The 26,850-nt window shown below is 42.8% G+C and overlaps 1 protein-coding gene across 2 annotated transcripts; it reads right to left on the reverse strand.

The window, feature by feature from the left end:
* FNBP4 (formin binding protein 4) lies at positions 1 to 25,862 on the reverse strand. Of its 2 annotated transcripts, XM_061609473.1 has the most exons (17): positions 25,602 to 25,862; positions 19,359 to 19,451; positions 16,708 to 16,844; positions 16,064 to 16,247; positions 15,554 to 15,701; positions 15,344 to 15,479; positions 14,120 to 14,464; positions 8,492 to 8,690; positions 8,035 to 8,159; positions 6,964 to 7,068; positions 6,472 to 6,605; positions 5,323 to 5,498; positions 4,391 to 4,707; positions 3,515 to 3,659; positions 3,162 to 3,421; positions 2,211 to 2,368; positions 1 to 1,355 (listed from the first exon to the last, which is right to left on the reverse strand). In XM_061609473.1, the coding sequence occupies exons 1-17, from the start codon at positions 25,723 to 25,725 to the stop codon at positions 1,265 to 1,267; spliced, it is 2,877 nt and encodes a 958-aa protein (XP_061465457.1). In that variant the 5' UTR covers positions 25,726 to 25,862; the 3' UTR covers positions 1 to 1,264. The 2 variants fall into 2 exon arrangements, with proteins under 2 accessions (XP_061465457.1, XP_061465458.1); XM_061609474.1 differs by lacking the exon at positions 6,964 to 7,068.
* Positions 25,863 to 26,850: the final 988 nt, after the last annotated feature.

Genomic DNA, 26,850 nt, shown 5'->3' on the forward strand with positions numbered 1-26,850 from the left:
TTCTGAAGTATAAAAAGTGATTTTATTAATGTATATGTACAAATTTACAAAGCCAGAAACTGGAGAAATACAAACAACGTTCAACTGTAAACTGCCTTTTCTTTCATTTACAAACAATCATTACCACTTGATTTAGATTTTTAAAAAGCAAACAAAGGAGAGGACTCAAGACATTGACAGGTTGGATAAATATCCAACCTGGCTTTAAATGTAGACAAGATCCTACTTTTGCTGGAACCTGACAAGATGAGCTCAGAACTGAGTAACTGAGAAATGTTACGTTTCCCACTCCCCACCACTAAGGGTTTCTAGCGTACATTCACCAAGCACCAGCCAGTGAGATGGGGTATAGTGCTGCATAGTGAGCAAGGGGGAGCAGATCCTCTCCATGCCTTCACTGGTGAGCATTCAGAGACGGGGAGCTGTTGACTTGGCATTGCACAGGCACACAGCTCCTGACTCACTCGTGCCTACACAAGAGCCAAGCCAGCTGCCTTCTGCCTCTAGATGTCCACTAACGTATGCATGGGGATCTGATCCACCCCCACCAGTCAGTGCTCAGTGAAGAAGGCTGCCAACTGTGCTCTGTGCCACCTCATTACAGCCACCACAATGGAACTATTAGCATGTAACAGCACCAAAAGTATGAAGAGATTATTCTGGGGTAAACACCTAGACTGATATATGGGTTTTAGGACAGAAACAAGAATTCTTTCTATGAAGTCAAGCAAGAAGTAATGGAGAACAATGCCGCCCAAAACAAGGTGTTGACCAACACCAGGAATGGAACAAGGGGTTCAGATCATGCAGCACTATGTTCAACTCCGATGTGAAAGGAATGTCCGTTTTTAATTTGCTTGTTCTGTAACATGAATTCTAAATGGCAATTATCTTGTAGAAATGTTTCTGATAAATGGAAGAACACATTTGGGCTTAGTAAGGAAGAGTCAAAATGGCCAATTCCATTTCCAACTCCACAAAGTGCATTAATTAATTCTTGGTACCAGCTCTACCAGGGAAATGGACAGAATGGTATTCCATCTTTGTGTGAACTGGGATTAGGTGCAGTTTAAGACAGGAGTAATCAAGCCTATTCATTATTTCATAAGCCTATTTGCCAAATACACTTCCAAAAGGTTTCCTAGTCCACGCAATTTCTCTGTCAGGTCATTCAACTGAAAAATATGTATCCTCAAAAAGTTACATTTATCCAACAGTAAAAGGTTCTCAACTGTACATGTGTGGTTTTAAAAAAAAAGTTGATTCATGTGCTTGAAGTGGCTTTCCGCCTCTTGAGTCGAGATCGCCAGTCATCAGGCAAAGCCTCAAAATTTGCATTTCTCTCTGCCATACCACTGTAAAGAACAAAAATAATGAAACCTTATTAGGATTGCCCGTCAGTGGAGGGGGAGATCAAGATTTCTGACAGAAGGAATATTTTTTCCAAAGCTATGCCAATTTGTAAGGGCACCCCCCCCCAGCAAAATGCACCTGCTTTCCCATGGACACTATTGCCTGTTTACAAAGTCAACATTATATCAATACATTATATGACATCACACATTAAATCTGTTCTGTGTGCAAGGAATGTCACAGAATTTACGAAATCACTTCATGTAAACTTGATAAATCTTCCAGGGAATGCTTCAAAGTACATCGGGTGAGGGAATCTTTGGCCCTCCAGATGTTGCTCAACTACAGCTTCCATCATCCCTGGCCATTGCCCATGCTTGCTAGGGCCGATCGGAGTTGTAGTTCAGCAACAGTCTTCACTCCTCAAGTACATCAAAAATGATTATTCTTATAAACTGCACTAGAAGCTATATACTGGAGGGCAGTATATCAAACTCCCACACCCTAGATACAAGGTTTTCCCCAAGGTTGTGCTCTCACTGCTGGAAATCAGGGCTATAGCCTTACCTACTGAAACTCCCACATACATTTTGCTGCTTTACATGAGCTAAATTCCCCATCTTCAGTTTTGATTAATGCCTCTGCAAACATGACAAGACTCTCCAATTTTCCTTTTAAAAGGATGAGCTACCATTAGATTGACCTAAACCTTGTCAGTGGACAAGCCAGACACCTACAAGCCCATCCTGATAGTTCACAATGCATAGAAATGTAGAAGCATTTACCTAAAACCAATCATTTTGGGAGATGCATTGGGTGGGGGGCTATAAGACAATATCTTGCAGTCTCTCTCATACCTAATTAACTGCTGCTGCTTCCATTCCTCAATTCTTTTCTGTGACACCACCTCCCGATCCTCATCACTGGAGCTGGAGTTTTCTTCCTCATCCAATTCTCGTTGAATGCTCTGCCACTTTTTTACAAGAGAGGGCATCTTTGTCTTGGTTTTTTTTCTCTGTAGGAAAATATTTAGCATGTTACCATGATGAACAGAACTAGGCTTTCATGAACTCTTTGTTTTCAATCCTGTTGTTTAGGTTAAGGTAGCAAGGCTGCCATTTTTCCACATATAGGAAGGAAAACAGTATTTTGCCAGGTCTTTCTGAGTTAATCTCATGTTGGAGAAGATCATGCTGAGGGAAAAGAAACATCTAAATGGAGGATGGTCAATAGCTTTCAAGTGGCACTAGTTATATTATGATGCAGGGGAAAGAAGAAAGCTCAGCTATTTGATATGAAAGATAAAGTCAACTTTATAGAGCAAGTAGGATTCCTTTGGGGAAAAAGTGGTCATGAAACTCTAGTACTAAACAGTGTTCCGGCTAACAGAGCTCACATCCCAGCACAGAAACCACAACACTGGCCCCAAAGCAAGAAAACAAACAGAATGGAGTTGGTATCTCCAAGAAGATTAGGATCAGGCCTTGGGGAGTTACCAGACTCAAAGACATAAAAAAAAAAAACCCGGACTCAACAACCTAAGAAGTGACTACTTCTCTAATATGTTTCTGAATCCCATCAGCTTCCTGTTTTGAAGCTGCCAAGTTACCTATTCCGTAACTGCTGTCATATTTATTCATTTATTTGATTTACATCCTGCCCTTCCTCTTAGCAGGAGCCCAGGGTGGCATATAAGGTGTACCTGTTCTAACGCCTGGCAGAGTACAATAATGCACATTTCTACCTATATGCAGCTTGTCCAGTTTTGGACACTTATAATGAGAGCGGGTATAAATTTAAGTACTCACCTTGCCACCCCTCCTAAGCTTCTTTGACTTCTCTGAAGGTAGTGTTTTGGGAACATGTGGAGGTGGAGACAGTGGAGGAGGTGGAGGTGGAGGCACCTGTTCTATAGTGCTAGTGGTAGATGGGGCTCCTTGGGCAGGAACTGGCTGTGTGCTATTGGCAGAAAGTCCAACAGAGGCACTACACTCAGAATAGTTCATGAGTGCTGGTTGCGTTACTCCAAGATAACTCTGTTGCAAACTCACCCCTTGGGTCTGAGGGCCTGTATGTACACAGAGGAAAAATGGAAATTATTTCCAAAAAACACTGGCAATGACATCAAACAACAAAGCAGAATCAGAGGGATGTTACTCACCTGCACCTATGACTGACTGTCCGTAAAGCACTGGACAGCTTCCAATGGTTGCTGCTCGCTGTACCAGTCCAGCACTCATTTCGGAAACTTTTCTCTTTAGAGATTTAGCTGAGAGAGGTGCAGATATATTGGTCTCAGAGTTGGCCTGGAAGGAGACAGAAGTCAGTCCAAACATTTAAATTTAAAACATCACACAAACTTAACAGGTGACAATCATTCCTTTGCATAGTGTGATCTGTTCCAAACGAGCTCAACAGCTATGTCACCACATCTCACTCAGCAGCACAAATTACTCGAGCTGACAAGGTATCTACATGAGAGGCCATCTCTTTGCACAAAGAACTGTCCTTCTCCCAACCTTAAGCTACAAGCACACAGGACCTTCCTTTAACAAGAACTTGTCCCTTCCCTCTTCTAAGTTACAATTTGTCAGATACCCCAGAAAAGTAGTGCTTCACTCTAGTATAAGCTAACCACATAGGAGGGGGCCTCAAAACACTCCCAAGTATTCCTGAAATACTTGATCTGTACCCATCGATATTAACATATCTGCTTACAGGTAAGTATTTAGAAGCATGGGATTTTTATTGATTATCTATGCATTTCCATGTTGTATATGGGCCACCTAAATCCATTTTCTGATACACAAATCTTGCATAAGGCAGCAACGCTTTTATAAGGGACTTTGTCACAAATGTGAGTGGCTGAAATAAACTATTTTTAATTTGCCTAGGACTAAAAAGATTCCATCGGAGAGTTTACACTACAGGCAAAGGCGGCAAGACAGTTTCACAATATAGACCATGAGACTGCATCAAGAGGTTCATTGCTCAAAACTGCACATTTCACGGGTGACTGAAGTGTGCATGAACACACCTGGCTGTTGGCAACTGCTGGTCGGAGTAGAGGTTTCAGAACAGCATCTTCCTCTGTTCCTGGTGCTGGTGGTTCCTCATCTCCCTCATCCTCCATCTCTACTTCCTGTATTTCCCCATCTTCTCCTGGTGGTGGAGGTGGAGGAGGGGGTGGAGGAGGGGGTGACTGTGGTGGTGGCGGCGGTGGCGGTGGCATTTCCAAGGGTAAAGGGGGTTGAAGTACAGGGACAGAGGGCTGAAGCACAGTCCAAAATGGACTAAGAGGCACAACAGAGGTAGCTGCAGCTTGACTAGAAAGAGGCTCTTTAAGAAGAGAACCTAAAAAGGAAAAAAATGTAATTTTTTTATTACCCCATATCTGCAATAACTATCCACCCATCCTAACATTTTCCTTTCACTGTTATGATCCTTCTTTTAACAGAGGGTTACCATTTTTGTGTTAGCAATCATGCCGCTAACCAGCCCCCCAACTCTAAAAATCAAATAGGAAAAACAATACAAACAGTAAAAATTTACTTCCCACCTCTTCATGACACAGTGGGTATGCTGTACGAACCACACATAAAGATGGACAGAGATCTCTAAGGCTGGGTATAAATCAGGGGTGGGGGACCTGTGGCCCTACAGATATTGCTAAACTACATCTCTCATAATCCACAATCACTGGTCATGGTGGCTGGGGCTGATGGGAGCCCAACAACATTCCCCACTCTGCTATAGAAAAATGTTCTGCAGATAATGCACTCGTTTCAGTTCATCTTCACTCTGTCCAGCTGAATACTTCAATACACAGGAGTATTTCTTCACAACTGCCGTTATGCATTAAATACACTTGGGCCCCTTCTTATTGTTTCTCTGTTATTGTCTATCTTTCTAAAAACATTCTTTCAAATTAAGTGAACTTTCTTTCAGCAAACCTTCCAGGTCCAATACCTATAGTATTATCAGATGATTCCCCACCAGACTCCATTTTCTCCTTCAGTGCTTGTTTAGGAAGAGCTTCCGCTTTATTCTCTAGGATTTGCCCCTCCTCTTCCTCCTCCCCATCTGGGAACTCCCACTGGGATTCGCCTGATTGCTCGTTAACATAGAAATATCGCCTATGATCCCTAAATCACAAGAAAGAAAAGAAGGTTTTACGCTCTCGCCCTTGTACTGACACAGTGATATAGTCCTCTCCCGCGACAGCGGAGTGCTCTCACAGGAAGAACCTCTTACAGTAGGACTGCTGTTCACAAAGGCAACAAACAGGTTTGAGAAAGGATTTGCAAGATGGGCTTACTCCAAACTGTTTGTGCTGCTGGCTCTGTGATCACAGCCCTGACCCTCCACTCTAAGAGTAGAGGGTTAGCGAAATAGCTTGCTTGTGGCTGGTGTGCAATTAAAGGTTCAGGGATGCATTAGAAAATTGACTTTTTAGGTAGTCTCAAGGTTCATTTCCTTCCAGAATAGCAAAAAGAGAAACAGCCCAATTTATGAAAGATGGCTGCTCCCCCATGGACTGCTGCAGTCACATTTTTGATATTCTTGGTGTCAGACATAGTGAATTGCTACTGAGAGGGAGAGGATCTGGGAGCTGAAAAACAAAAGAGCAAAGATTTCAAATAAACAAAAATAATCAAGAAAGCCAAATATAAGAAGAAATAATTTGGTCTGACCTGCTGGCAGGTGATAGTTATCTTGTTCTTCGCTGAGATCCTCAGTGAGTGAGCTTTCCATAAGGACACAGACGTTACTTGGGAGCGGAGTTCCTGAGATCCTGCAATGTGCACAGAGCTCTCGCATGCGCGACCCCCCAAGCCCGCCCTCCTTAGCGCATTTAAACTCAAGAGTAAACACCAGCTCTGTCCAATCGCGGAATCAAATCCATTTCAACACACTTAACACAGACTTTATATTTCTCCAATTTTTGTGGCTGGCTGAAACTCTGTATGTGCCAGAGGCTCTCTGCCCGCTCAGCACCGCTAAGTGCAGCTGCTCTCAGTCTCCAGACAGATGACGGCACGTCGGCAGGTGGTGATGGTCACAAATCATGTCTGAGATGTCAAAGGTGAAAGGTGAAAAGGGGAGAAGAGTGCGTACCTGTCCCAGTGGCAGGACCAGCCTTTAGGGGCGGCGTTTATTTCATACTGTTTTAGCTGTTCAGCTGCATCTTGCAATTTGCGTTTGAGGTAGTTTCCTTGGAGAGCTCCTTCCCGCCAGTCTGCAATACGGGTCTACATCAAGTAGGCAAAGAAAAATAAAAATCTGTAGACAATTGGCCTCAAGTATGCCGCATTCCATGGAACTCTGCAGTTCTACAAAATGTTAGTAGCATTAACACAAGAGTCAGCAATAATGACAGAGAACACGATCAGGAGATTTATATACACACTAAGAAGGCCTCAGACATAATACTGGACTAAAGCATTCAGTGTGGGGGGCCGAAGGGTGGGGAGAAGGAGGGAGAGGAAGCTGTTATCCCATGCTATAATACTTGAAACTTCCTAGATTCCTATCACACTGCAATGCTGCCAGTTGTTTGGCTCCCTATATTCCATAATTAATTTTCAATAAAAGGTAAACTTTAGTTACCTCAGTCTGCAACAGTAGCAAGTGGAAGTTAGAGATGGATTGTCTACTGATGCCCAAGAACTCCAGCTTGCTTATCAACATGTTGGCCAGCTCTCCAATCTGAAACTGCCAGAAGTAAGGCAAGCAAGAGGTCAAGAATTTTTTGTTAGTCACAATGCGCAAGGCAATTGCAATACTGTCTCTGAAGTGTACAATACATCATCTGTTTTAACAAGATGTGTGATCTGAGCAGTAACTCACAATTGACAAAATTCTGTGGCTAATTAAGATCAGCACCAGTTCAATTCTAGCCTAATTCTGAAAGTATAGGCCACCCAGCATTAGCAGGCATTTTATTGGAATATGCTGCGGCCATCTAAGCTCTTCTCTACCTTTAACTCGGGAATTATATATGACCAATGCAACAATTTTTTACTGCCCCATTTTCCAGTGCTAACATCTTCTAAAACAGCAACATTTCACACTGAGATTAGGTTCAGGGAACACCTGTAAGAATATCATGGCCAAATACTATTTCTAACTACATGTTATTGACAAGGATCTTAAAACGTACTTAACTACCACATTTTCCAAATTCTCATCAAGAAATAGTCTATATGATAGCAACAACCGACATATGTGTTACTAAAAAGCTGTATTAGAAGCACCCTTAAGGAATAATCAGAACCTAGGAGAATTTCAAACCTATGCTGCATAATAAAGCTATATAGTTTTGAAGTGTCCTAGGCAAGGTTAAACACTAATAAGGAACTAAAGACGAACAAAAAGGGTGGCAGTTTCAAACTGAATCAAACTACACACTACACGCGTACACATTCACTGTGTACCCTCACTGCAGTCAGGCCATGACCATTTGTAACACTTTTAAAAAATATCTCTTGTTGGTGCAGTGACACCGAATCATACCATGAAAATCATCAGTGTGTAGCAATTTCAACTGGTTGAAGGGGGAAGGACAGATGAGAAAGAAGCCAGTTCAGTTTGAAAACACTTGCAATCATGTGAATTTTGCTCAGGAAAAACTGCCTTAAGTCTTATAGGAGAGCCATAAACCCACTTTATCCCACACACCTTTAAGTCCTGCTCCTCATCTTCCGCTTTGAAAGTCCCTTGTGTTTTCACCTTGTCTTGCAATTCTTCCGTGTCTGGCTCACTGTCCAAGTTCTGATCAGCCACTTCTGGCTCTTCCTTCACCACTGAACAGAAAGCAAAAGGGTAAGTCATTCTTCATTGAGTCTTTGATATGTCTTCCTTTTTGCAATGGACTGGCATAGGTGAGCAGAATGATAGGCAACTTGTGTGTGTTAGGGGAGATCCTTCCCTTTCAACCTACTGTGTATTTTTTTAATGCAAGAGGAAACTCTTTTCAGATACTTGATGAAATTATTGATGTTTGAGAACAGTGGCCAATATCTTGCTACTTCAGTCTTGGGGAGTTGGGAGATATACCTAACATTCACTACATCTTTCCTTAGTACTATTAGATGTTAACTGAAGAGCTGAACATGATTTGGCAGAAGAATCTTACTTGCTTCTCCAGGTTCAGGGCTCTCTTGCCCTGTCTTGCTAGACCCTCGGCTGGTGGATTCTGGACTAGCAATCCCAAAGAGCTTCCATTTTCCTTGCTTGGGTAGCAACCGCCGTGCAAGGTCTGATTGACTTCCATCAGAAAGTGGACTGGAGCCTGAAACACTCCCATCACCTTCTTCTAAAGCTCGTAGCTCTGCCTATAAAGCAAAACAATATTTCAGTCCTAGGGAAACAAGCTTAATCTGTTTCCTGTTACTTCTCCATATTTCATGACCATTCCCCCCGTTTCTGTTTTACTTATCTAATATAAGTCCCCTGGACAGAGATTACATCAATAACAGCAGGCTAGAAAGAAGTACACATACAAAAGAACAACACAAAAGAAACCACCCATAATTAAATCACATCTTCCAACATATTCTGTTACTTCACAGAGTCATCAAAGAAGTTTGGCTGAAAAAAGAGAGAGGAAGAAAATCTGAAGACCACTCAGTCCGGACACAAGGGGAGGTGTCACCAAGGCAGATCATGCAGGGATTTAATTGGGGGCAATCATTTTTACTCCACCCCCTTTATTATTCTACCTGTCTCCACACTTATGGAATGTTGGGTGCCAACATTCTAATTCCAATAGTGCCCCTGTTATAGCAATGTTACATTGGGGGAATCAGAATGGCTGCATTCAGCACTCCTCTGAGCACAACCAACCATTTAAACCTTGTGTTACTCTGGACATCCAGGTGACTTTACACCTCCACCCCTTTTTCCTGGTGCTCCACTGAGTGCTGGGGGGTAAAATTAAAGAGTCTACAGACTGGTGCCAGTGCTACTCTGGTAAGTGGCAACCAACTTAGAAGCTCCACCACTTGCGCTACTCTTGGCTCCCCTGCCCACTCAGAGTAACACAGGTGAGTGCCACTTTGGTGCCAGCTGCTTCTGCAGTTCCTGCATACCTAAAGTTGTGCAAGTGATGCCTCTTCCAAGCCACTGCCTATACTACTCCAGATGGATATGGCAGAATCAGCAGTGCTCACCAGGAAAAGAGAACCACTCATTGTGATTCCATCTCCCCGTCTCCTCTTTCCAGTATTCCATTGAGTGTTGAGAAAAAGAAAACACATAAAAGTGCAACAGGACCCAGAATTGCACAGGTAGCAATGTTCCTCTTCTGGTGTCCTACCCATCCCTGCTCGATAAACCCATCAGGGAGTGGTATGGAGACAGACCCACCAGGAACCCGATTAGGGTCCTCCTGCACAAGGAGCTAGCCCCAAGCTGCTTGTATAGTTTTAAGAAGTCACAGAGGAAGGTTTGCTACTTCTGTTACTAGTCACATACTGAGAATGGAGAAGCAAGGAGGGGGCAAGCAGGTGGGGGCAAGCAGGTAAAGACAGGATGAGGGCTTGCTCCAGTAGGACACTTCCTTCCCCAACACAGGGTTAACTTCACATTTTATATAATTTATTTGTTTAGTATTTTAAAACTATAAATTATCTTGGGTGCCTTGACAGAAAGGTAGTATATTCACTAGTGGGCAAAAAACCTTGCTGTTTAAGAACATACCTATAGCCCACAGATATTTCTATCAAACTTTAAAAAGCAGGGAAACTGGGCAGCTATAGTGAATGCACCAGGGGAGCAGGAGACCTGAACTCCTCTCTGAGATATTGGACTGCCCTACAAAGCTGTCAAAATGCAAACACAATTTGGGTTGGTCTTTCACAATCCAATCCGCTTCCTGTGTAGCTTGAAAGGATTCAGTTACATGTGCCTCTGAGCATACGGTGAGTGGTGGCGACACCTGCCATCTCCAAAGACAAAGAATTACATTTTTGTATGTTTGTTGGTGTTCTTCTTACTTTGCTTCTTTCCTGTGTTTTTACAGAAAATCTAATCTAGAAAATTTTATTTCCCTCATTATTCATCCTAGAAATCTGTGTCAAATTTATTTTTATTAATTTCAAAGCCTTTTTATTGCTCAATGTCATATGATGGTGAAGACAGCCTTTTTTGTTTCAAATTGGAGGTTATGTTCTATTTCGGGTGCATTAACAGTTGAATCTGAAACTTCAGTTTGATGTAAAATCAGACTGATTACAATATGTTGCTACTTCAGGAATAACTCTAGCTGTTGGGAAAAACAAACTTGGCCTGCCCAAGATGCATGTTTTCAGCCTGCTATGTTTAAACTATTTCATTTAAGGAAAGGTGCGCACGGTCAATTAAAAACATAGAGCACACCTAGAATTTTGCTAGAATATATTTCACCTCCCACTGTTTTATCTTGTGCAAACTGAGACACTCCTGATGTCCACTAGAGACTATTCTGCAGAATAGTCAGCCATTATTCCACAATTATTTTTTGAGTTTTTTTAGTGTACATTTTGCAAAATGTTGCTGTACTTCACATATTCACAGAAATAGAAAAAAAAGAAAATGATTTACTATAGGAAACTTCACTTAAATTGCAAAGTAAATCAGACATATTTAAAGTGACTATCTGAACGATCTCAACTGTCTTACGTTGCTTCCTCCCTGCTAAAACAAGATCAGCACAGCACATGTCTTCTTTCTATTATTTGGGCTGACTGCAGGTGTTGCCACCACTCACCATATGCTCAGAGGCACATGTTACCAAATTCTTCCAAGCTACACAGGAAGTGGATTGGACTGTGAAAGACCAAGCCAAATTGTGTTTGCATTTTGACAAATTTGTAGGGCAGTCCAATATCTCAGAGAGGAGTTCAGGTCTCCTGCTCCCCTAGTGCATTCACTATAGCTGCCCAGTTTCCCTGCTTTTTAAAGTTTGAAAGAAATATCTGTGGACTATAGGTATGTTCTTAAACCACAAGGTTTTTTGCCTATTAGTGAATTTCTCTGCTTTTTAATCTGGGAGGTAAGAAATTGGATCCTGTGCAAGTTTGCTGAGAATGGATTCATCATTTGCATGCTTACTGAGGTCAGTGGAATTTACTCCCCTGCAATCATGCTTAGGATAGGTGAAACTAACCACAGGGGATGGGGAGGGGAGGAGGGGGAGGGGAGCAGGCAGGAGGTGAGGGGAGGAGGAGAAGGACAGGTTTGATCCTTTGCATGTCTACTGAGTTCAGTGGGATTTACTCCCGTGCAATCATGCTTAGGATAGGTAAAACTGACCGGGGGGGGGGAGGAAGAGAGGGCTGGAGTGGGCAGGGGAGGAGGAAGAAGGAAGAGAGGAGGGAAAGAGGAAGGGAGAGGAAAGGGGAAGGAGGGGAAAGGCAGGTCTGATCATTTGCATGCTTATCGAGTTCAATGGGATTTACTCCCATGCAATCACGGTTAGGATAGGTAAAACTGACCATGGGCGTGGAGGAGGGGGAGCAGAAGGAGAGGATTGGAGGGGGAGGGGCAAAGGGAGGGCAAGTTTGATCCTATGCAGGTTTATTGAGTTCAGTGGTCTTTACTCCCATGCAATTATGCTTAAGATAGGTAAAACTGACCATGGGGAAGAGGAGGGGAGGAGAGGAGGGGGAAGGAGATTGGATGGGTGGGCACTGAGCAGAGGGGAAGCCCCTTTTCTTTCCAAAAAGAAAACATGGTGAACAGTATCATTGCTTTTCAGCCTTTCCCCCAACTTTTTATTCTACAGCAGGCACATGTAGCCTCCCACCCAAATTTAAACTAAAGCTGTCCCTGGCCACATCCACAGCAGACTGTTATTTCACTTTAGGCAGTCATTGCTGCTCCCAAAGAATCCTGGGAAGTGTAGTTAGTGAAGGGTGCTGAGAGTTGCTAGGAGAGGCCCTGTTCTCCTCACAGAGCTTCAATCAGAGCAGCTGACTATTAAACCACTCTGGCCACTGGAGCTCTGTCGGGGGAATAGGAGTCTCCTCTCAGCGCCATTCAGAAAGTACACTTCCCAGAATTCTTTGGGGGAAGCCAGGACTGTCTCACATGAAATCAAAGTCTGTTGTGGATGTGGCCCCGATTAGGCAAGCCTAGCAGCCGGAAGTCTGGCTTTTAGAACACTGACAGTTGGTTCTTACTGAGCATGGCCAACATTATCATTGAGTTCAAGCCAAAATTTCTTAAATAAATTAAAAATCAGCCAGGATTTTTTTAAACTTTTAAACTGAAGAAAATGAAGGTCAGAGTATGGGGCAAGGTCAGTAACAGGATTACAGGTACTCTGTGAACATGGCTGATTTTAAATGAATTTCAACAGATTATGAGAATTCTAACAGAAAAAAGTCCAAAAGGGCTCTGGAGTTTTTTTCTCTCTTTTTAGACTTTGAACTCTTGATTCTCTCTGATTGTTTTGTGTATCACCATGAAAATTGACAGGGTTGTTAAGCAAGCGTTTCTGAGTTGAGGACTACACGTTTTGTTAGGTTTTATTTTGAAATGAGCTTATGGGAAGCATCAGAATGGCATGGGGGTATTTTCAATTTAACACTGCGGAATGCAAAAAATCCACACTGGCTATAGTATACAGCCACTCTTGTGGCTGTATAATAAATGCAATCAATATTAAAAGGAAAATGGCAGGCCAGGCACTTTATTTTAGGGAGAGAAAAAGAACAGAAAAAACATTAAAGTATTAAGACAGCATCTTCTCAAAGTGTTAATCTGATATCTAGTCAAGTGAATGGAATTATAGGAGTCTATTGCATAGTGAGGATAAAAGAGCCTCAGTATGCATGCAAGAAACCTCAAGCAGCCTGACACAGGGTCATCAGCCCCATTAGTTTGGGAGAGGGTGGGGAAATTACATCATTTTCTCACTTGCAGGGCACAAGCACACAAATCTTCCCTCAACTCTGCACTTCTCTTTAATGGCACTCAGACCAGAATACTTTGTAGCTAGAAAAAAAGCAACACTTCCCTAAGCCAGTGCATTTGTTGTTGTTGTTATATGCCTTCTACTATTACTATGAAAATGTAATTGTGCACATGTCCTGGTCACCTAACGGATATTGCCTGCAATATAACAAACAACTTGCCATGCCCTCTGAAACTCTCCAAATTTCCGCACCATTTCATGGATTATTATTTTTTTAAATCCTGCACAGCCCTCAATGAAATTTCAGTGGTGGATCATTTATCAAGTCAATGGCAGGGAGACAGAAATGACTCACCGAAAAAAACCCCTGTCTTCTATATTCACCTTTAAACATTTGCTGAAAACTTTTCTTTGCCACCAGGCTTATACAAACTAAGAAAAACATTTTCTGTAATAGTTAGCTGGTGACCTGTTTAAAATGTTTGTGTGTAAACAATGCTAAACTGCCACTCTGGAGTCATTTGGGAGGAAGGGTGGAAAATAAATGTAATTAATTCCCTACTGCCACATCCTACATGCAAAAGAAACCAGCACTAAAAAAGGGTTTTTTGTGGCAGCATGATGATAGGCTAAAATGTGTTTGGGACATCCTTTTACAGATCTTGCAGAACAGTCCATGATCATGCCAGTATCATCCCAATGTGTGCGTTGGCATGCAGAAGAGCAATCTTTGTTCAGGATATGCAACCCAGGTTTTCGTCAACTACAGGCCCTTCAGTGCACCCATTTCTTTTTTCCTAGCCAACAATCACACATGAATCCTATCAGTAAAGAGTTCCCACAATTCCAATGCAACTGGCCTACCTTTTTCCTTTCTAATACCATCTCCAGCTCAAGAGTGTCCTGCTCCTCTTCCTCCTCTGCACTCTCCCCTGACTGCACCACACTACACAAGTCCTCCTGAGAAGGGTCTTCCCCAATATCGCGGTTGCCTTCGGATAGCTGCGGATCGGCAACAGTTGCTGCTTGTTCTCTTGCCACATCTTCTTCCACCAATGGCTCCACCTCCTCCTTACAGATAACCTTCCGCCTCCAGCGCTCCTCTTCCTCCTTCACCACCTCAGGAAGTAATGGAGCCAGCAGTGATGCAGCCACTCCCTTTTTCTCTTCCTCGTTACTCGAAAGGGCCTGGATACCTTCATTTACTTCCTGTGAAGTCAATGTGGTTTTGCAACAAATCATTAGCTTCCTACAGTAAGTCACAAAAAACACTCAAAGTCATGATATAGTCCCAAGGACTGCTAGGACTCATGAGGCTAACTGAGTTGTGAAGCCATTTCAGACATAAGTTGCATATACCACAGATGCAAAACTCTGCAAGTCAGGTGTGCATGTAAGAACAGTGGGGTCTTGGGAGGAAAAAAAAAGGTCATTCCAGTTATCAGAAGATGCAATGTTTGCTCCATGGTATCTCAGTATGCCAGAAACAGCCTTGGTAAGCATGGAATCAGCTGTTTCACATCCTGAGAATGTCAACTCCTGTTTGGAAAAAAAGTGTTTCTAGCTTTCGTTGTTATTCTGCCAAGTTTAAAAGTGTATGAGCAGCGTTTAACAAAGGCTCAGGAACCAGAGTCGTATGTTCAGAGCTTCCAATGACCAGATGATGATACTTGCTCTGATTATAGAAGTCCTATGTCCCAGCCTTCCTTGGCAATTGTGACCCTTTTAAACAGGAGTGCCAGGAACCGAACGTAGGAAGTTATACATGCAAAGCCTGAGCTCTGCCACTGAGCTATCATACCCCTCCTATCCTTGTACAATTCTTCTGAATAATCCACAAGCAACAAGACTGGCCTGTCTACTATTTTTTTATAAAACACAGATAATATGACGTATGTTGCGAATATACTCTGCAAGGGAGTTCCTGCTTTGGAGGGCTGTAATCTGCTCTTGATATTTTGTCATCTGAAAAAAAATTAGATACCCATACAGTGCAAAACAAGGATTGTAGAAAAAACCTTGGTTTTTTAATTGAAATTTAAAGGAAGAAAAAGCACATGTTTTTAAGCCACTCAGGCCAATACTGACCTTCTTCAATTCACGCTTCACAAGAGCTGTTCTACGTCCAGCACTGCCAGCAGCTGTAGCACCTCCAATACCACCTTTTCCCTGGGAGCTTAGGTCTGCAACCACTTGATAGTTTTCTTCAGCCACTGTTACAGAACTAACCAAACAGCAAATTTAGTAAGGGAAGCTCAAGGAGCACCAATTCAGTCTCCACTTCAGTGCCATTCTTACCTGTGCTGGTAATGTTGGAGGCCCTGAACTTGTGTTGCAAGGTACTGGGGTAGTTCCCAAGTAACCTCATTAGTCTGAGTATTCCAGTAATAATAGCAGCCTGTGTTCTCATCCCAAACTTCCTGCCAGTCTCCCATCTCCACTCCCACTGCAGGAAGAAAGCAAGATGTCAGTGAGCAGACTCTCCTATCTTGATTGCCGGCACATTAAATACAAGCAATTTTAACAAGTATCCTCAACCCTCTTCCATGCACAACTAGAGAAAATTGCAACTGTATCATCTTTCATCACTCTCGGATTGTTACCCCACCCAACATTCACCAGTTGTCTTTAATAATCCTTGGATGGCACAAAGCTGGGCAGATTACACAGTAAGGCTCTCAACTTTCAACACAAACCGAACTGTATCCAGTTAAATAGAAAAGACATCGGAATTCATAGGCTACCTTACAATGCCACTAGTATAAATTTGAAAGAAATTAGTAACGCAAGCTACTATTAGGAGCTCACCTCCAGCCAGCGAGCACTGAGTGTCATACTGCCACTCGGCCACCTGGTCTGTTCCATTTGCAGTTGTCAAAACTTGACTGGTGACAGACTCCTTGGGTTCTGGGCGTGGAGGAGTTGGAGGTGGAGCAGTGGAGGGAACAGTGGCCTCAGCAGGCTGAGAAGGTGCTGTAATTGCATCTATTTCCTTTAAAAATACAAATAAAACAAAACAGGACATTATTTAACTCATTTTTAAAAATTATTTGGCAATATATATAAAGATAAATTGCTCAGCCACTGAGTCAAATATCTGAATTGTAGCCTGACTCTTTTAAAACACCTATCCATCAATATAGCGTTTTACTCATTTGCATGGAATCTGATTTTTTTTTAAAAAGTTCTTCCCAAGTTCTTACAAACTAACATAGGAAGCTGCTTTGTACCAAGTCAGATGACTGGTCCATCTAGCTCAGTATTGTCTACAATGACTGGCAGTGGCTCTCCAGGGTTTCCAACAGGAGACTCTCCCAGCCTTACCTGGAGATGCCAGGGATTAACTTGGGCCCTTCTGCATGCAAGGCAGATGCTCTGCCACTGAGTTACAGTCCTTCCCACCTTACAACAAGATTAGTTAGTTAATGAACCAAAGCACAAGTCCTACTAACCGCTAAGAAGTTGGCCAGGGTACTGTCAATGTCTGTTGAATTATTGCCATTTGCATCTGTGGACTGTGCTGGTTTCTCAGACATCTCACTATCTTCTTCATCGCTGTCTTCGTAAGCACCAAGTAAACATAAGCCACCTGGAACAAAAAAGCAACATCATTGCATCTGGCAATCCACAAAAACACTGTATTAAAATCACGAGCATTTAGGTGCTTTCAGCAGTATCTTAAAAAGTTATCCCATGCCAAGCCAGACAACACATCACACAATACTCAAAATTTACATTACTGATAGAAGAATTGCCCCAAAGGGATTCCAAGGAACTTAGCAGGGGAACTAAACTAATGTTTTTTCCAGAAGCACTGCATTCATCTTGTACTCATCTCAACCGTTTAAGGCGCTATCGTCTCCTATTCTACCACCCATAAAGGTGAAGAAATTCAATTATAGGCATGCTAACAGAGACAAAGGGACCAAAAGTAAGATTGTAAATTGTGGGGATGTTCAACACGCAGTGACTAGAGCTCCACTGTCCTTGTCTTTATACCAAAAGAGTAAAGATGCAAGCTTTTAGCCTAAATAACAAGAAACAAGTTGCACTGGCAAATAAGTATTTGTGCTGCTGTTGGGTTATGCCAAAAATCTGTGCTGGGTCCACACACAGAGTTCCACTCACGTAGTAGGACTTCTTCTCCCCGTGTGCCTTGAAAATCTGCTCCCTCCAAGCTTCTGGAGCAGATTTCAAGGGTGCATGGGGTGGGGGGCTGCAGGAGAGAGGAGAGATAGTTCCATTGTGCAAGTGGAAGTCTGCTGCACTAGCAGACCAGCTGTACTGCATACTGTCAAAGAATTGTCCCCCTGGGGTCCCTTGCCCTCAGTACCCCAAGGGGGATTCTTTGCTCCAAGAACAGTCCCAGCACCTCTGGGTCTCTGCTTCCCAGGCAGACTATCCCTCCTTCAGGATTAAACCAATGGTAGAACTGCCACCACCCTTTTCCAGCTTCCTTCTCTGAGCAAGGGGATCTCAGAGAACTAGTGAGTTCTAAGGGTATTAACCCACACTAATTATCAGTAATCAGTAGTGTTCAGCGATCAAGGACTAGATTTAGAATCATTAGTTTCAAGCCAATACACACCATTTATAAAAGAGTAGTTTATTTACAAGAAAAGAAAGGTATATACAATACGAGAGCAGCAATTGTTTCCTTAAAGCTAATCACCCTCAGCCGGGCTACACAAGATACATTGGCATAACAAAGGTGAGGGGTTCAATACAGACACAAGAATATAACAAAGAGCTTACTAAACTAAGATCCTATACTCACAGTAGAATACAGGCAGGCCCCGCTTATAAGGCAGGTTCCATTCCGGACTGCTGCTGAAAAGCGGAAACCGCCAAAAAGCGGAACCCATTGATGATAATGGGGTGCGTCGCGCGGAAATGATGTGAAAATGGTGCGCGACGAGCAAAAACCGCCGTAAAAGCGGAACAAGCGCCTTAAAGCGGAAATTTCCCTACTTGAAAGTCGCTGCATTAGCGGAACGCCAAAAGGCAAAGCGCTATAAAGTGGGGCCCGCCTGTAGCCTGGTCCCCAAACAGCTTTTCTTTTCTGTAAAGCTTCAGAAGAGTCGAGTAGGTGGAAATAGGGAACAACAACTGAAGGAATATCCTTCATTTTTATGGAGTTTCTCAGTCCACAGGGAAGGGGGAGGCAAATAGCCATATTCCGCCCCTGCCGTGATCCACTCCTTTGAAGCCTTTGAAATTAAGGGGGCTAAACAGCATCACCCAGGGATCCTGATCTACAACACCCCCTCTTCTTGACTTTTGATCTCAGGAAGCAAATAAGGGGTAATAGCTAAGGTTCAGTTGCATCTTATTCCAAGGCTGCAAATTGTCTGTCTGACACTGAGCCGCAGATTTCCCCCAGTAGGGTTTCCCAGGGAACCACAGGCTCTCAGAATTCTCTCTGGATGACCTATTTCAGCTTGACCAGAGTTAGCTATTCTTGACAGATACAACCTTGAGTCCTGGAGACACTGGCACTAGTGTTGCTGACTCAAATCACCTCACTGCAGAGAAGAGCCAGGCCTGCACTGGACTCAAAATCCTTTTTATCCACAATGGAAAGTCCTATTGTCTTTTATCATTAATGTATGAAACCTTGGAAAGTTGCTTTTCAATTTTTTTCCAGCAAGAATGTTCAACTCATCTTCTCTAATTTTCAAGGAACAGCTGTATACAAATATCTGAAAAAGCAGGTGGCAGGCATATAGTCCTAGACAGGTTCAGTCAAATATAAACAGACAAGATTTTTTTAAAAAAAAAATAAAGATGGCATTGAGGTTAATATTCTTAATTTTTAATAACCTGCTGTGTTACCTATAATCTCTAAATGCAACCAGCCATCTACAAAAATCTCCAACAAGCCACAGTAAAACATCCCTAATTTATTCTGTATTTTACCTTGGAAACAAAGTCTGTTAATTATTAAGCTACACTAAAGGCATCTATCTCACACAAAAATGTATTTGTCGCTTTCACATTATCCTTAAGACTGTCACTTTTGACATCCATAGCATGCCAATAACTTGATCTTTGTAAATGCAGAATCGGTTAGTATTATAAGGGACATTGGGAAAGATGGTACCTGTTGGTTTGACAGCTACAGGCACAAGAGGCATGCTAGCTTGAGGTGGATTTGGGACTGTCCTTGGAGCCTCTTCAGTCACTTCAAATTCATCTGGAAAAATAACATGTAAAGCAACACTTCAGAAGGATAGAGGAAGGCTTTCTATACAATCTAATAAAATAAGAACATGAATACACTTATCTGATTTATGGTGGAATAGTAAAGAAGCTGCATTATTTTAGTGGTGCCACAGAACTCTTCTCAGTTTATAAAGAACTAGGTATATTTTGTGACCATTTACTACTGCTTACTTATATCAGAAGAACAAAAGGGAAGAACATCTTTTATTGTAGCTGTTGTTACAATACCAAGACAGACTCCTTATAATCTCATATAAGGATATTTAGGAAAATCACAGCATCTTTAGAAATATCCTTGTAAGTACTGGCTGCCTAAGTCACTCAAGAAAAGAGCAAACATATTCATGGAGCAAACAGACTCATGAGGGCAAGGAAGGACAGGAGAGTCTCCTTCCTCCTTTATCTCACCCTCACCAAGCACAAATTATCATTATCAACAAGGTAATGAAGAGTGCAAGATAACTTACAATTTAATAAACAAGAATACCACTTGTTGGCTGTGTTTGGACCAACAATGAGCCTTTCCCCTGCACAAGCAGCCCTTATGTTCCATTTGGGCAAGCCATAAATAAACCAGGAAGCCTCTAATTGCACAGACTAGGATACTATGGTTACCAGCTTCAGAGTTACTTTAAAGTAATTTCAAATTATAGTTTAATATCCTGGTTTGCTCAGAAGTTGGTAACCATAGTTTCCCAACTGAAATGAAATGTGGAACTAATCAAAGAATTCCTGGTTTGCTTATGCCATGAAGGGAGGGAAAAAGGGGCTGCATGAGTGGGCAAAAGACTTCTTCATATCTCAGCTTATTCAGCCAAGATAAGATCATCTGAACCTGACCATTGTTAGAAAGGGCATGTTTTGTTTTAAATTTTCTATCACAGTAACATTCCTCAATCAAAATAGCCTCAAAAAGGAAAGTCTGCTTTTAACTCACCATCTTCCATAGCAGATAAAAACAACAAACACAAGAAGATTGCAAAATCTAAAAACAGCAAAGGTAACAACATTATAAAAATTCAGTTTTACATCTGCAGCATATATTTTAGTTTAGAGAAAAGGCGGGTCAGAGGAGACATGATAGAAGTGTATAAAATTATGCATGGCATTGAGAAAGTGGATAGAGAAAAGTTCTTCTCCCTCTCTCATAATACTAGAACTCGTGGACATTCAAAGAAGCTGAATGTTGGAAGATTCAGGACAGACAAAAGGAAGTACTTCTTTACTCAGTGCGTAGTTAAACTATGGAATTTGCTCCCACAAGATGCAGTAATGGCCACCAGCTTGGATGGCTTTAAAAGAAGATTAGACAAATTCATGGAGGACAGGGCTATCAATGGCTACTAGCCGTGATGGCTGTGCCCTGCCACCCTAGTCAGAGGCAGCATGCTTCTGAAAACCAGTTGCCGGAAGCCTCAGGAGGGGAGAGTGTTCTTGCACTCGGGTCCTGCTTGCGGGCTTCCCCCAGGCCACTGTGAGAACAGGATGCTGGACTAGATGGGCCACTGGCCTGATCCAGCAGGCTCTTCTTATGTTCTTATGCTCTCTTCTTACGGTAAAAACAACACTACAGTTAGTAGCGTTTCAAGGGAGTAAAACTAGATATAATTTAATTACTATACATCTTCAACTAGAAATGTTGGGATAGAAGAACAAATACTTAGACACAATAGAATGATATATAGCCAGGGCAACATTGAATTTAGGGCACAAGCCCTTATGCTAATTTATGTTTTTATCATTTTTTAAACTTTTTAAGGATAGTAGTATGCTGTCTTAAAGAGTAAAGTTAACTCTACCACTTCCACTTTGTCCCATTTATAATCATACCACATCGTTTTTGGTGGAGGCATCTTTACACCATTCTAACAACCATCTTAACAACGTTCCAGAAGATCAATGTAAAGTGCAATACATGAGCAGGTGTTAATTCATTTATTGCACAGAATTTAGAAATCCTTCCTCATTTTCACAGAGCTTGTATCACAATATTTTGTTGTGGGACAATTTTATTTATTTTCTTATATTTATATCCTGTCTTTCTTTCATCAAGGAACTCAAGGCAGCATAAATGTGGTTCCCACATGGTTTCCCATCCACACACTGACCAGACCAAGACCTGCTTAGCCTCAGCAAGGTGATGTCTTCATGTGCCTTCAGACCATACCATTCTTCCCCAGAGCATCCACTGATATTTTGAGTACAGTATGGAATGTGGTTGTGTTAGACACAGTCCTGGGTAATGCCTATAATACTGCAAGTGACAAGACACAAATTCCATAACTCCTTTTTAGAGAATGCAATGATTTTAATGACTATGTATACTGAAATGGAAATGGGCTGCATTCAAGTCGATCCCAACTTATGGTGACCCTATGAATAGGATTTTCATGGTAAGCAGTATTCAGAGGTGGTTTACCATCGCCTTCCTCTGAGGCTGAGAGGCAGTGACTGGCCCAAGGTCACCCAGTGAGCTTCATGGCTGTGTGGGGATTCGAACCCTGGTCTCCCAGGTAGTAGTCCAACACACTAACCACTACGCCACACTGGCTCTCTACCACAGTACAAAAACACCCTTCTAATTCTATTTGTTGAGTCACTCATCCATATCTGTACCCCAACCCTGCAAAACCCAGAGTACTAGAAATGATAAACCAAGCTGCTCTCTCATTCCCTCCCTCTGCACCCCATTAGCTGGAAGTAGGCTATAGCACATTCAAATTGATATTTTTCTTATTTATTAATTAACCTGCCCTTTCTTCCAAAGGAACCCAGGATAACAAACACACAAGCAACAAAACAATTCCAATGCAGATATAGACAGGGAAAGATCTCTAAAAGGCTTGTTGAAAAAGGAAGGTCCTCAGTAGGTGCCTAAAAGACAACTGAGATGACACATGTCTAATATTTAATGGGAAGGAACTCCAGAGGGTAGGTGCCACAACACTAAAGACCTGTTCTTATATTGTACAGAATGGACCTCCTGATAAGATGGTATCTGACTGCAGGAGGCCCTCTTTCAGAGCACAGTGATTGATTTGGGATATAAGGGGGGGAAACAGTATTTTAGGTCTCCTTTTCTTATGAGTTGGTGGTTTATAAATGTTCTTATAGACTAAGGCAAAAATAAATAAAGTTAGCATCAGAGCAACTATAGCAAGAAGATACAGCTCAGCACAACCATTACTGAATTCCCTCCTGAGGGAGGCTACTGAAGAAGGCAGTAAAAACTTGGTTCTTTAAGAATGTTTTTGAATGGTGAAGCGATACTGTTTTTATTACAATGTTTGATGTAATTTTATGGCTGTATATTGTTTTATTCTTTGTTGCTTGTATTTATAACCTATCTAGGTCCTGCAGGACCAAAAACTGCATGGTATGAAAAAAGTTAATAAATAAAAAAAACCTAAAAACATGCTTACAAGCATCTGGGAAAACCCCAAAACAGTTCCGATAGTTCTTAATACTTGGGAAAAGATAATACCATCAGTTCTTCCCAGGACAGTTTGCTACTCTTTGTGGATGTGTGCTGTTGCAACAGTCTGCTCATATTGGTGTTTAAAGCCCTAAATGCCTTAGGCCCTAAATATCTGAAAAACTGCATTCCTCTTGGGTGTTCAGATCAGCAGAGGGGGCTCTCTTGGTAGTTCCGCCACCCTCAGAAATGTGGGGAATGGCAGCCTCTAAATTGTGAAACTTCTTTCCCACAGAGGTGTACCTAGCATTTTCTTTGTACACCTTCTACTGTACGCTGAAAACAACTGTATGTTTTACACATGGCATTTGATTTTGTGGTATTTTTGTTTTGTGGTGCCCACCTCTTTTGGTGAATCTATACCCTTCTGTTTTGGTTGGAAAAGGTTTACTTTTTTATAATTGTAACTGTTTTACTTGTTTTTATTACTGTAACATTATATTGTTGCAACCTGCACTGGGTCCTTACTGTGAAGGTCTGGTAAAAAAATCTTATAAAATAAACAAACACATGGATGTTATTTATAAGCACTATCAATGTACAGTATGCTTTAAAAAACAACAAAGATAAACAAAAACCTCTTAAGCTTACAGTTTAAATTTCAATAGTAGGGTGCACAACTATGTATCTTCCTAACAACAGAAATCTCAGCAGAATTTATTTTTTAACGTATGAGCTACAGATCTAACTATACACAAGTGTTGCTATACATAGCAGTAACATCCATTTTAGGTGTCCCACATCATGGTCTGAAGCCAAATGATATCTCCTAAGCAGGCCTGGATCTGGTTAGAGTCTGGATCAGCCTTTCCCAACCAGTGTGCCTCCAGATGTTGTTGGACCACAACTCCCATCAGCCTCAGCCAGCATTGCCAATGGTCAGGAAAGATGGGAATTGTGGTCCAACAACATCTGGAGGCACACTGGTTGGGAAAGGCTGGTCTGGATGAAGGCCGCTTGAGAAGCTGGCAGATGTAAATGCAATAGAGAACACATAAATGAGAGTAAGAACATCCAATAATAAGAGGAGCACATCGTAGTACATCAAACTACACTGTACTGGTGTCAGAATTGCTGTACAGCAGGCATAGGAACTGGATCCAGCCACCTGCCAGATAATTATGTCCCCTCCCCAACCCAACGTGCAGCCATATTTGACAGGTGGGTGGGACCACTCACTTGTTAACCAGCTGACATCACAATGTCATCAAGTGATCCATTTTTGTCCATGTGATTTGATATCAAACCATGCAAGCAGCAACAACCAGTTGATTGTCAGGTCTTGTGAAGGCGAGTGCATATTATTCCGCAAGATCCAACAATCAATTTGATCACTGGGTTTTGCTGAGTGCTATGCATGGAGATTGGCAAGCTCAGGACTGATTGTGTACAGCCCTGTACACAGATCTTCCCAAATGCCAACAATCAGCTGTTAACCAGCACATGAGCAGCCCTGTGCAAGAAGCTTTACAGGCACCACCAATGAACAGCATCTGTGAAGTCCCTTTTATCCAAGCGGTACTTTTACTTGACATCAGGTGTAGGACAGGCAAGTGTGGCTCAGCTGAAAGGGTCTGACGAGTCTAATTAGGCCTGCAAGCCAGAGATTTTTCACCCCTGAGGCTTGCTTCCAGCAGCATCCTCTATCACACACCACTATCCCCCTGTACTACTGTGCACCAGAACTGCTGTGGGGCCAGCATTTATCTCTGCTGAAGTGACAGTATCAGCCCAAGCTAAAGTCAGACAGGAACCTAGTATGGATAGAATAGTGGACTGTTCCAGAACTCGGAAACCGCACTTTGTGCCTTCTGTTCAGTAGGCTAATCCCATAAGCAAGTCCAGATCAAGAAAAGAGAAGGAATCACCCACATGTCTTTGTGTACAGGATAAAGCAATCACCCTGCAAAGCGAGAGGGACATGATTTGGAAGCCTTACCGCTTAATTCTATGTAAATTTACACGAAAATTAAGCCTCGTTGTGTTCAATGAAGTTAACTCTTACATATGTACATATAGGAGTGCAGCTATTTATTTCTTTAAAGACTTCGCTGCCTAGATTAAAAATAATATAATTAAGCTACACATAACGAAGGCGAACAAGAGCCAAGATGGAAAGATCAGAGGAACGACAGAGCGTACTGGACTTAAGCACGAAACCAAGACAAACTTATTCCGAAACTCGGAACAAGTTATGGTCTCCCAACTTCAGGTTTCCTGTCTGTAGGAGGGGGCACAGTAACGACCCAGCTCACAGAGCAATCGGAAGGATGACCGAGATTAAGAAGGGAGAACACTCAGGTACCTCCTAAGAAAAACAACAAAGCATAGGTCAATGGTGTTGACATATTGGAAATGTCACGCCAGTGCGCGGAGTGAAGCCAGAAGGCCGGCGGCAGCAGGACACACCCCGGTTTGGCATAATCCAAAACAGTCCAGAAAGTACGGGGGGGGGGAGCCGACAAGCGGGGTTTAAAAATCAAACCCTTTATCACCACCCCTCCAAGTTCTTGTGCCTATCTGGTGGGGGAGAGTCACAGAGACCGACGCTGGCCTAGTCCTCTATTTAAACGAGAGAAGCAAAGAACTACAAGCCCCGACCAAGCGCCTAGGCCGCGCGGCCGCCCTGCTTGCCTGTGCCCTCACCCGCTTCCGACGCAGAGTCCCCATCGCCCGGTACCGCTTCTTCCCGGCCCCCGCGAGGCCCCGGCGGCGACAGCTGCAGGATAGGCCGCCGACCCGCCGGCGCCGCCCGCGACTTCTTCCCCATAAAAGCCAGTCAAAGCCTCGCTTCGCGCGAGGAAGACGCCACAGGACGAGGGAAGAGGAAAGAGGTCGGCGCGAGCGGAGCCTGGGCCTGCCAGCGAAGGGCGGGGCGCAAGGAGTGTCGGGATGGCGGGGCGGGACTTGCGCTCAGCACTGACCCGCGTTAGGCGCGACTGTTGTCTTGACAGAGCCAGAGGTACGCGACGCAGGCAGGCAGGGAAGAGCCAGGCGGTTCGGGGTGAGGCGGTCACGATTTGGCCGCTCTCTAGCGCCTCCTTTAGCATGTTTTTCCACGTGCAGGACAAGTCCCAGATATGTCCCCACACGAACCCCTTTTGTTCAATGTGAAGTGTAGGACTGCAGCCTCGGACACCGTGCACAGGATGCCCGAGCTAAGTGAATGTTAAACCAACAGTTAACAGAACCCAGTTTCTTTTCAGTATTTGTCACTACAAAGATAATACAATGTTAAACTAAAATCCGTACGCAAGGCGAGGGTAAGAATCATGGGAATTCAAAACAGGACCAGCATCCTATTTTTCTTTCCTTACCGGGGATGGGGTCTGTAGATGTTGTTGGCCTACTACTCCTATTACTTCAGACTATTACCTATGCTGGGTGCGACTGATGGGAGGTGGAGTGGAGTCCACCATTTAGAAACCTACAAGTTCCTACAGATGTGAAGGCCCAGAAAAAAATTGGAGGAAAATGATTTCCCCAACCAATGTTTTCAGTTTTCTTCTGGGCCTTCACATCTCTTCATGTTCCTCATCCCTGGTTATATCCTATCTTTTCTCCAAGTACTATAGGGCAACATGGATGTTCTTGCCTTTTTATCCTCCTGTGATGTTCCTATATTAATGTATATATGGTAAGTGTTGGTTGTTTAGAAGATACATGGTAAGTAGAGTGAAAGAGGAGGGGGAGTGAATGGGCAGTAGAATGCTAGATGATTGGCTGAGTGTTTAAAATGGCTGAACGTATAAAAGGAAGAGTGAGAGTGGAATCTGGGGGAGAAGAGAACTGAGTGGGTTGCTTGGTGGGGTTTAGAGAGTTGTTTGACAGGAGAGAGTGGAGAAGGAGGGAGGTGGAGTTCGGATTAGTATTGAGTAAAACCATATGCTTATGT

This window comes from Rhineura floridana, chromosome 2 (genome assembly GCF_030035675.1).
Source record: "Rhineura floridana isolate rRhiFlo1 chromosome 2, rRhiFlo1.hap2, whole genome shotgun sequence".
Taxonomy (NCBI): Eukaryota; Metazoa; Chordata; class Lepidosauria; order Squamata; family Rhineuridae; genus Rhineura; species Rhineura floridana.

Excerpts from the sequence above, each read along its gene's own strand:
- FNBP4 (XM_061609473.1), bottom strand. The coding sequence starts at position 25,725 with ATGGGGAAGAAGTCGCGGGCGGCGCCGGCGGGTCGGCGGCCTATCCTG. Across the intron at positions 19,452-25,601 it reads GGACTCTGCGTCGGAAGCGG|ATGAATTTGAAGTGACTGAA; the intron begins GTGAGGGCACAG and ends TTATTTTTCCAG. Across the intron at positions 15,480-15,553 it reads CTCCAACATTACCAGCACAG|TTCTGTAACAGTGGCTGAAG; the intron begins GTAAGAATGGCA and ends CTGTTTGGTTAG.